The following is a 10,719-nucleotide window of genomic DNA, read 5'->3' as shown; positions in this document are numbered from 1 at the left end:
TAAAGATAAAGAAATTATACTATAGCTAAGTAATAGAGGTACTTAAGCTTAAAAGCTATATAATATAGCATAAAAAAAGTAATTATACTTAAAAAGCTTTATATATAACCTTTATTACTATATAAGGCTTTACATAAAAGTAGACTAATTATAATGCTGCTAATAACACTAAATATACTAGTATTACCTGCCTCTACACCTTAGCTAGCACTACACTAATTACTATATAAACAATATATGCTAACCTACTTAACGCCTACTCATCATGTTGATATCCTGCACAGCGGCCCATGTACTGGCGCTAGTATCGGGTACTATCAATTCGTGAATAAGAAGTTTGGAGTAACCCGGTTTTAGAGAAGGTCGAAGCATGCTTAATATCTTCACGCAAGCTTCGTCCGGCCAATCATGTAGACACTGCCGGATATAATACGCTTTTGCGCCTAGACCATACGTTAATTGACGGAAATTATATTGGAGAGACATTGTTTCCATACTTTTGACAGGTTGTTCCGTGAAGAAGTCATGGACAGTAAAATCAATCCCCTCCACAACTGGCGCAGTATCAATGAACACGGGCATGTCTTGAACGACGACTTTGCCTGGGAGGTCGGGGAATGCCTGCCGGAGAGCAATGGACTTCTGACCGTATCCACCGCCGACATCCAGAAACAATACCGGATTGATATCGGCGTTGAAACCCGCCACAAGCCTTTCCTTGACAGGAGATAGATGCTGGAGCAAAGCATGGCTCTCGCCCCATGTGCTCATGAGCATACCAAAACCGCGTGCCCAATCGGGCTTTTCCAAAACAAGGCTCATCATGTCCTTGTCTTTAATCCCAAAGACCTGCTGGATTACGGTGTTCTTGGGATCGGTTGGCGTCGCGTAATTTCTTGACTTCAGGTACTGAGGTAGGGCTTGGTAAGTAGGGTGGAGAATTTCAGACCTTACAAGACGTAAGTATAAAGTGGATATGAGCTCAGTTACGGAAAAACCCTTACACAGTAACCACTGCATGACCGAAGTCAGTATTTGCCAGTATGGAGTGCGACGGCGATAGCCTATAGCCATCGTGCTCAACTTCTTGGACAGCACCAAATGCTGCTAGAGCACGCAAAAGTCGTTCTAAGTCAATCAGGTTTGAAACAAGCCATAAAAGCTCCTGTAAAGAGACGTACTAAGAAGCGCGGGTTCCACCTTGATAGACGATGCCAAAGTCTTAAGCTTGGTGCTACCATTTTCCTCTTCCAGCTTGGAGAATAATTCTAGATCTAGAGCAACGTCGATCACCGTGCCTTCGACATGCTAAAGTGCCCTTTGCATTAGCGTGTAGGCTAGTAAAAGAATTCTATTTTCTCACCTGAGACAACAGCAATCTAGTGACCAACTCGGTCGGAGTCTCCAGTGATTTCTTCGCCTTATCGAACAAGGCATAGAGTTTGGCCCGGACATCGGCGTCCTCCAAAGCCTCATTTGGTGGCTGTAAAGCGAAAACTTCCAGCTCGGCGAGCAGTTGTTGTGGTGTTAAGTGAGGCATTGTAGTAGCAGGCAAGCTCCCTTTCAGGTCTTGATACAGGTATAGATAAAAATCGTGAATTAGGACGCATAGCCTACTTGTGTCCACGTCACAGTCAGTTGCTAGGCAACATCTTGATGGCGTATGGACTAGATATTACGGCACACAAAACGTAACGGACTTCACCTAAATTACTAACCCAAAATGCTGGGTCGTCTTATAAAACCCAACGCTCAGATTATGTCGCCGCGCATTTCCTTTACTGCAGCCCAGAGATTCTCCACGAGAATAAGCACCGATGGAGGCAACGGCCCGCTCTGCAGGAACCTTACCGTGTCCGGTGCTTGATCAACCTTGCTCGCGCCGAATATTATGCCATCCCCGTTGTTTAGAACCGAGTGGTTTGCCAGCCAACGAAGGGCCACCTCCATAGGCGCTAGTCCCTCTGCCCGCACCCCTGCATCGAACACTTTCATTGCATCCTGCAACTCCACGGACTCAAACATTTTCTGTATGATGTTGCCAAGAGGATTGCTTTTGTCAAATCGTGTGCCGGCATGTGTCTTGTTGACAAGCTTACCGGTTAAGAATCCTGCGGCGAGAGGTCTATGGTGCATGCGTTAGTGCCCACTTTCATGCATACTTGCGCGTTGATACATACTGGAAGCAATTAAATGCGATACCATTCTCGCGTAGTGTCGGTAACAGGTTCGTTTCCATGCCACGGGTGACTAGATTATAGTTTCCTTGATAGCAACTAGGCTTTGCCCAGCCATTCTCTTCGCACAACTGCAGTATTCTCTCTAATACTTTGGGCGGGGTGTTAGATACACCCCACTGCTTTCAGTTAGCGGGGATGTAGCTTAGGTGAGTTTATCGCCTACACTCTTACAGCGCCCTTGCGCTATTTGCTCTATGAAGCCCTGAATTTGCTCTTCGAGTGGGGTACTCGGATCTGCCCTATGTGCATAAAGCACATTAATCTTTTCAAGTCAATGTCAGACACCATACGAAAAAACTGTATATGCAAATGTCTTACCCCCTCGTTGATTTGAAGGCGTTGTAAGCTGCCGGTCAAGGACTTGCTAATCCCCGCGCGGGTCAGGTCACCACTGCCGTCGGTCTGAGTGTTCGTGTAAACTTTGGTATCGATGATGAAGCCCTTGCAAAACTCTTTCGAGTCCCCAATCAACATCTCAGACCGACCGGGATTCAATGGCGGATAGCGCGCGCCTGAGTCGAGTCTCTCTACGCCAAGACCACGAAGTGTTCGAAGTAGAGAATTCACGGAATCCTGGTTCTGGAACTCGGTCAAATCCATGCCGAAGGTTGCAGTTCCGAAGATAAGTCGAGGTGCCATTTTCTCTGCGCCGAGCAAATAGATTGAGATACAGGTTCTCGTAGAAGGCAATGGGCTTGAGAATCTGGCAATCTTACGGTAAAAGGCGTGCCTCTTTTATACATTTGTTGACCCCGCGGCCCAATCTACCGGGTCCAGTAAATGGCGCGCGCCCACAAGGCAACCAATTCCATCTCCGCCATGCATGTAAGAAACAAGCTTAAACTGTTCACTCATTTTTTGTCTGTTTTCTTGGTCAAGTCAATAATACAATCAAGCCTAAATTAGGTCCTCGATACAATGGAAACGTCCGCTACACATCGCAGGCGTATATAGTTACAACAAAAATCGTCACAGGGTCGTCAGGTGAGAATGTTCGAAAATGACGATAAGTGTACAGCACTGATGTTTCAGATGTTCTTCTATGTTCTTCCATGTTCTCCTTCTAGCATACTGTGGGTGAAAACGCAACAAAGACATGGAATAGTTAACGACGCTGCAAATAACCGCTAACTAAATTGACGGAACAGTAGCGCTTGGTTTTTCACCATCCCTAGAATTGCGATTGATATCTTTGACGATATATATCTGTCCGTAAATGTCGGTAACTTTGATGAAGACCTGTAGCGATCGCCACGCTCTCAGTTTAACGTCCTGCTGGACTTGGGCGACTGCTAGTTCCAAGCACTGCCGTTCGTACAATGCAATCTCAAGAAGCTGCTTGCTCGCAACCTGTCTCTTCTCTGCCAGGTCCACCATCGAAATTTCGCTAGTTGGACCAGTCTGTTTGTCGAGAAATTCGGGGAAATCGACACTGTTGAGGTTTTGTTCCAAGAGGTCCCGATCCATAGAGCCATAATCGTTATACTGACGCCACATGGTGGCAAGATGGCAGCAAAGGTCTTGACCAATATAACGTGCTCTAGCAGTGGAGAAATAGTCGACCCCCGGGGGTGATACCACGCACCGAAAAAAAAACTCGAACGAATACGGACAGCTCGTGTGATTTGTCCGAACCCAGCCGAAGTATGTCCCTACTCCCATGATTCGTTTCGCAGAACGAGAAGATCGGTCCAACTTCTGAAGTCGGAAATTATCCTCGCCCTACGCAACATGCGCCAGGAGAAAATGCTTTTGGATGCATATACAACGTCGGGATGCTCCAAGACCCAAGAAACAAATTGAGATAGTATTCCTTTGAGGTTGGTCATATTTGTCCGGTGAGAAACGGGTGAATCCACGACTCCCACCTTCGTAGGGAGCGGCTCGGTTGTGAACAGCTTTCGCCTTTTACCCTCCCTTTCATAATCACCAGTGCCTATATGGCCATGACGCTCATCGAACACTTGGCGGATTGTTATTCTTAGTGAATCAAACAGGAAAGAAGAAGGATTATCGGCAGTGACATCTTCAAGGTACTTGTCAACCTCGAAGTTGAGCATAGAAACAACCATCATCTCAACGATAGCCTTGGTCGACATGCCAAAGTGTGTTGAATTGTTGCACATTGCCCAAGTAAACGGAATGTACTGGAGGTAACCTGGCGTTGTGTTGCCTTGACGAGGGAATATGTGTAGTTCGGATCGGCGTTTGTCGAGGATGGGGGTTAACATGAGACCTTCGAGAATAGAAGAGCTCAACCTCCAGATGGGCTCTTTTGTAAGAATCGGTAGCGCTGAGAAGAGTCTGACATAATTTCTGAGTTTATCTCCCATGCCAGGGAAATATTCGCGGGTTTCATCCTCTGAAGCCCGAGGACATGAAGGTTGTATGGCTGCCAAACAGTATGTCGAGGAAAGCATTGCCGAGCCATATGTGACTTTCTCTACCCATACTAGAGCAGGCTTGCCCCAGTTAGTTTCTTCCTCTTTGATGAAATTAATCCCGAGATCTATGGCCGCTTCGATTTTGTAACGGATGTGATCCATCCAAGGAAGGCCGACCAGTTTTCTCAACGTGAGAATTGAATAGGATGTAATCTCGGGGGAGGTTTTCCAAGACCCCGCTGAATCCTGCCCACTCAATGTTTGAATGACTATTTGCAGAGTCATGAGCGGGATACGTTCATGGAGTAGGCGCAATAACAAGCCCGTAGGGGCTTGCGCACCCCACATTTCAAAAACGGTGACTGCGACCTGAGATAGGAGCATCATGGGATATTGCCTCTCTAGGTTCTAATTTTTTTAGTGTGTTATCCCTGGGGATATTTGCGTGCGTACCCATTTGTCCTTCCAGTTTCCATCGTACCATTTGCTGCATACAAAGTCAAGCGCTTTCTCGATCTGGCATACATATTGTGAACTCCTTGGAGAAGTCAAGAGAGCCATGAGAACGTTGCAGTTTGCGCTGAACGATTCCGTCGATTCAGAAACGTACGTTCTGAAATGTGTCCTCCCCTCAAAGACCTCAATCATCTTTTTGCAGCTGAAGGGGAGATCGAGCAGATTCAGGCACAGGATACTTTTTGCAGTATCGTCCACATCCGGAAGAACACCGGGAGAGAAACCCAAGATACCTGAGTTCTTCTCCAGTTCAGTCTTCAAAAATAATGAAAGCCGAGTGATATGCCCTTGTCCCAATACTTCGGGGCGCAGCCCAGCCTCAAGAAATGTGGATATGACCTGGATAATTAGCTTTATTCTTTTTCGAACGATGCGAAAGGACATACCCATGTAATCTCAAACACATTGATTGGAAAGGCCGACGGAACCGCGCCATCTCCCACGCTTACAACGAAGTCCAGGTAGTTCTCTGCTTCATCGTCCCAAGTCGAACAATTCATGAGGTATGCCGCCGTCGAGGAGGGTGATGCCATCATTGAACCATTAGTCAAATGGAAGCCGACCTTGTCGAATTCAATGTCCCCAATGAACGTTTCCAGTGAATGGAGCAATGTAGTTTTCTTTTGTTTGTAAAGGATAGTCGGAGATAGTGTGCCCAATTTGCGATTCTTCAATAACATGAGGTATTGGAGGTCCGGGAAGTTAAGGTCCAGTCCTTCCGCCTGAAGCATGGTAAGGAGTTTGGGAACAAGGATTTCGAAGCCAACATGGTCAGTGTCCTTCAAATTCCATCCTTGGAGTTTGTTGTTGAGATAGTCTTTCCCGCGCCTGATTCGTTCCCTCATATCTAGAACGGGATCACATCCGGTGAAAGAGGGATTTGCTTCATAACGAAGAAAAGCTAACAGTGCGGCACTGGTATTGAGTATCTGATCCACTGTAGTGTCATATTCTCCAAAACCCCCATCTGGCATCTGGCTTCTCAGGATAGCTTGGAAGCTTCGGGGGAATAGCCATCGTGTCGCATTGCTGTCGTTTTCGGCTTGCGGCTTTGCCACCATGGCTACCCAAGCGGTATCGTAAACCGAGGTAGTCATTGAGCTGCCCCCATAATAAGGCCTTTCCAGTGAGTCGGCCAAGTATGCGACAATTTGGCGGACTTTGTTGTCCGTTTCAGAGACTATGGTATGGTATAGAAACTGTCAGAGAATGTTGAAGAGGAACGAGGCGATATGATATCAACTCGTACCTAACTGAAGGGGTCAAATCTCGAGGTATTTAAACCTTCAGAGGGTAAAAAATGCTTCCGTACTGACCAGCCGTAACTTACACACCCCTGCCTTGGTAGGCAGCGTAGGCTACCCTAGGGATGTATCGGCAACGCGACACAGGAGCTATTCCTTTGGCGGTTGTGGTATTGCATATGTCGGGGATAACCGAGTCCGAGCCGTGCTTTGCCGCAATTAAGATTGTCACAATCTGGACCGGGGTTCAAGATGTGGTGTTATGCGGAGCATATGCAAGTGTGTGACACAGCTCAACATGCCAACACAAGTAAGCCTTGATTTAGAATATGACTAAATTGGATGCCGCAAGAAACTCAGTATTTGCCTAGATTGGCATGCATGATGCATACAGGGGTTTGTCAGCTATCGGTTAGTTTAAATTTGTTGTGTCAGATAAGCCATTTGGTAAGAGGCGAAGCATGCTTTTCCGTGTAACATAGTGCAATAGCTTTCATTCTCCCATTCCAGCACGATCGTTTCAACCAAAAAAACCTTGCCTCTCAGAGCAGAATATGTTGAACTTTATGTCGACCGTTAGGGAATTTGCTGTTACTCCAGGCCTTATCACTGCTGCCATCTTCTTTATTTTGACCCTGAGCTGGATAGCACTGTCTGGCAAGGAAGGAAACGCCCGAGTCCGGGCTCAGTGATTGGCCCAAAGGATCCAATTAGATCAAGATGGTGATTCTTCAGGAATGCGTCGGACCTCATCCAGGAAGGCTACACGAAAGTCCATAATCTTGCATGAGCTGAGAAGGGTTACATATAGTAAGCGAATCAACAAGGTACTAAGATCCAAACAAAGTGGACTGCACAAGTGTATTGTAAGGTCTAAGGAGATCAATAGAGCTCTGGGCTGACTATATACTGTACGAGAAAGGAGCTATGCCTAATAAGTGAATAGTGCAGTACATGGGTATAACATTGCGTGAGACACGTGCAACACACCCTCCTAGCTTTAATAAAGTAAATACTAAAGCAAAGCTATATAAAAATAAATAGACTATAAGTATACAGTAGTGCACTTAAAAGTATAAAATAGCTAAAAGAAAAAAAAGTTAGTAAGCTTAAGTTTTTAAGCTAATATTAGTAAAGTAAGCTTTTAAAGTATTACTTAAGTAGATAAAGCCTAGTTATTTAATAAATACTTAATGCTTTTATTAAAGTAAAAACTTAGTAAGGCTTTTAGCTAGCATGTCTGTAGTAGGGATCTAGCATATATAAATCCTTCTTTTCTGTACCTCTTAGCAGAGCTAGTAGTTGTAAATGTTACCATGCTTAAGCTTATTATTAAGCTTTAAGTCTTTTACTATAGCTTATATAGTTTATTAATTATTATATAGTAAAGTAATCTTTTTTTTAGTGTTGTAGTTTATATTTATAAAAAATTACTTCTACTGTTATAAGTAGCTAGTAGAATAAAAGAAAGCTAAAAGCTTTACTTTAGTTATTAATTTAGTAACTAAGCACTATAAGAAGGCCTTTCAATTAATAGCTGTACTAAATAGTGTAAATAGTATGCTATAAAAGCTATAGTAACTAGCTTTATTATTACTATAAGCAGCATTTAATGCGCTATAAAAGATAAGTTTTTATAATAAGTAAGTAAAAGTTTTTAAGTACTAAAGTGTATAGTCTTTAATGCTACAAAAGTACTTAATTATATACTAAGTAGCTGTCAGATATGCGCACCTACTGTCAAGACATGAGGAACGCTGGACGAAAGCTGCTACATAGTACAAGCAATAAGCTCGAACAGTATGTTGCTGCAAATTGCAGCATGTTGCAGCAAATTGCAGCATGTTGCAGCAAATTGCAGCATGTTGCAAGCTGGTCGCGCATAGGGCTAGTGCGCGAGGGACTCGGACCGGAAAAACAAAAGCCGAGCAACACGAGCAGAGCAGAAAAAGGATCAAATAATCAATACAATCGATGATCATCCTATACATCATATCCAAACCCATCATTCATCTTAGGAAGCCTAGAAACAGTGCTTCAATCTAACAGTAGCCTTTTAGTATTTATTTAAAGAGTTAGCTAGGTATTTAAAGAGCTTTAAATTAGCTTTAGTAATATTAAGTTTAATAGTAGTAGCAGCATAGCTAATAAAGCTAATGCGCTGCTAGTATACTATAATATTTTATACATTTATTTTAGTAATCTAATTAAGCTATAAAAGTAGTGCTAATATATTTAATATAGTAATTAGATAAAAATATATGTAACTAGTATTAAAATTAAAGTAGGTAGTAAGCTACTTAATATATAACTCTTAACTAAGCTATATAGTGTAGTTAACTGTATTATAGTTAATTTAGATGCGAAGAAACTAGTTTAGTTCTTTTATAGCTTAATTTTAAAATTAGTTTAAGTGTTGAATAGGCTCTAACAGCTAGCTGCTTATGGTATAAGCACTTAAGTAGCAAGAGTAAGAGTGGTGTACAGTGTGCACAGCGTACAAGGTAGAAAAGGTAAGGGCAACATGTTTCTAGTTCTATTACTCTTGTCTTTCCTCTGTATAGAGGAAAAGAGGGATATCTAGATGTTCACACACAGAGGTTCGCGCACAAGCATTATGTAACATAGATACGTAATCCTGCTTGTGCGCAATTGTTTGTATCTAGGCCGCGACGCTGCTGCTGCGTACAGACACTAGCAACTTTTCTTTTTATCTAAAGAGTTGCCTTCTGTACGCGTTACCTCCCTTCTATCTATGTAGGTCTATTTAATTATGTTCTGCCTTTACTTTACCTTATTTATTAGGACTTGCCTTAGTAATGCTGTGCATTAGAATAGGCTAGTTACACTATGTAAATAGCTTTTTTTTTCTTTATCCTTTGCTTTTTAAGCTCTGCTGTACAATCCCCTAGCTCTCTTTTCTCTTTTTATATAGTGCTAATAGTAACAGATCCTTATAATAAGAAAGATAAGTATGTACAATATAAAAAAAAACAAAATAAAAGGAAATAAGCTTTATATAAAGGTGTTATTAGTCTAGTTAGTCTAAGGCATCTTTGCGCACAGGATCTAGCTGGTCCACAGATGCTTCTATCTAGACAGAGAGGCAGTTAGTTAGAACTAATAATTAAAAAGCCTAGTTTAGTGTTTTTTTTATACATACATCTACTAAGTTGTCTTTACTATTAATCTACTTAATTTTAGCAATTTCCCTTTTCTTATATAATTTATAGAGTAATATAATGTTAATTATAAGTTACTTTTTACTAGTAGTGCCTAGCTTAATAAAGCAATTATATAAAAACCTTAAATCTATGCAGATTACTACTAAGATTAGTAGTAGTTTAAGCGTTTATATAATTTACTATAGAGTTGTACTAAAAGTAATTACATTATTAAACCCTTTAACTATTTTATATAGTTTGCTAGTAAGAACACTCCTAGTTACTCTTTTACACTTAGTAAAATTCTAGTGTATAATGTTTCTTAGTATTTTAAAGTAGTTACTTTACTTTATATAGTCTTTATTACTTAATATAATTAAGAATTCTAGCTATAAGCTAAAGTTCTTATTATTAGTAAATAATCTATTTATAAAGATAAACAGCTTTATATAATTAAGCTATAATAGTAGAAAAGTAAGACTGCGCTTACTATTATCTATCTACTATTAGATTTATGCGTTAAGTATGTTAATGTTATTATGTAAAGAGTCTATAGTTTATGCAGTAATAGACAGGTTAAATGCTGCCTCTAGTTAACACACAGATGTAATGTATGCTCTTTTTACATATTACTTAACATATTATTATGCAGCATCTTTGTTTTTTAGGTTAATTATATAAAAGTAGCTTACTTATCTCTTTTAAGTAAAAACTACTATGTTGTGTATAAGTTTAATTTTTCTACTATTAAACTTAATAAGTTACTTCTCTACTAAGATAGTCTTACCTTTTATATAAAACTTTACCTTTTATAGTTTTTTTTTTCTTTTTATATAAAATTTTTTATTATAATGCTTAAAGTGTTATTTATCTGTAGGCTAGTAATACTAAAGGTGTGCTCTCCTTTATTAGTAATTAAGAGGTAAGAGTTATATAAAAAGATGTGCATGTGTAGCTTTTTTTTATAGTAGTTATAGTATGTCTTAAACTAATACAGTTCTAATTTAGTAGCTTTATATAAAAGTTGTATAACCTAGAGTATTATATTTAGTAGAAAGCTCTAGCGCATTTTCTTTAGTAGCTTTATGTACAGCGTGCGCATAAGCTTATCTATTAATTAGATATATACTTATGTAATATTACATAGTTTAAAATATATTTTATACATAGC

At 40.9% G+C, this 10,719-nt stretch overlaps 3 protein-coding genes across 3 annotated transcripts; all 3 read right to left on the bottom strand.

Annotated features, from left to right (window-relative positions):
* Positions 1-249: 249 nt before the first annotated feature.
* On the bottom strand, positions 250-1,587 carry BDR25DRAFT_387059 (putative Sterigmatocystin 8-O-methyltransferase; the record flags this gene model as incomplete). The annotated part of the gene is made up of 5 exons (XM_033698041.1): positions 1,364-1,587; positions 1,182-1,308; positions 1,005-1,128; positions 498-949; positions 250-443 (listed from the first exon to the last, which is right to left on the bottom strand). The coding sequence occupies exons 1-5, from the start codon at positions 1,538-1,540 to the stop codon at positions 250-252; spliced, it is 1,074 nt and encodes a 357-aa protein (XP_033539430.1). The 5' UTR covers positions 1,541-1,587.
* Positions 1,588-1,668: 81 nt separating this feature from the next.
* Positions 1,669-2,925, bottom strand: BDR25DRAFT_274309 (putative oxidoreductase). Its single transcript, XM_033687397.1, has 4 exons — positions 2,559-2,925; positions 2,404-2,502; positions 2,181-2,356; positions 1,669-2,125 (listed from the first exon to the last, which is right to left on the bottom strand). The coding sequence occupies exons 1-4, from the start codon at positions 2,877-2,879 to the stop codon at positions 1,753-1,755; spliced, it is 969 nt and encodes a 322-aa protein (XP_033539429.1). The 5' UTR covers positions 2,880-2,925; the 3' UTR covers positions 1,669-1,752.
* A 446-nt stretch (positions 2,926-3,371) lies between these two features.
* BDR25DRAFT_338217 (Ent-kaurene synthase) lies at positions 3,372-6,368 on the bottom strand (the record flags this gene model as incomplete). Its single annotated transcript, XM_033693267.1, has 4 exons — positions 5,527-6,368; positions 5,078-5,479; positions 4,007-5,032; positions 3,372-3,962 (listed from the first exon to the last, which is right to left on the bottom strand). The coding sequence occupies exons 1-4, from the start codon at positions 6,235-6,237 to the stop codon at positions 3,372-3,374; spliced, it is 2,730 nt and encodes a 909-aa protein (XP_033539428.1). The 5' UTR covers positions 6,238-6,368.
* Between the last annotated feature and the right edge of the window lie 4,351 nt (positions 6,369-10,719).

The sequence above is a fragment of the Lindgomyces ingoldianus genome (assembly GCF_010093535.1).
Source record: "Lindgomyces ingoldianus strain ATCC 200398 unplaced genomic scaffold BDR25scaffold_85, whole genome shotgun sequence".
Taxonomy (NCBI): Eukaryota; Fungi; Ascomycota; class Dothideomycetes; order Pleosporales; family Lindgomycetaceae; genus Lindgomyces; species Lindgomyces ingoldianus.
The sequence above is the reverse complement of the archived record's forward strand: the minus strand, read 5'-3'. Positions and strand labels throughout refer to the sequence as shown.

Bases quoted from the DNA above. Each gene is read 5' to 3' on its own strand.
- BDR25DRAFT_274309 (XM_033687397.1), bottom strand. From the start codon at position 2,879: ATGGCACCTCGACTTATCTTCGGAACTGCAACCTTCGGCATGGATTTG. The intron at 2,503-2,558 runs GTAAGACATTTG...TGACTTGAAAAG, and splicing joins GCCTTCAAATCAACGAGGGG to ATTAATGTGCTTTATGCACA. The intron at 2,357-2,403 runs GTAGGCGATAAA...AACTGAAAGCAG, and splicing joins CGCAAGGGCGCTGTAAGAGT to TGGGGTGTATCTAACACCCC.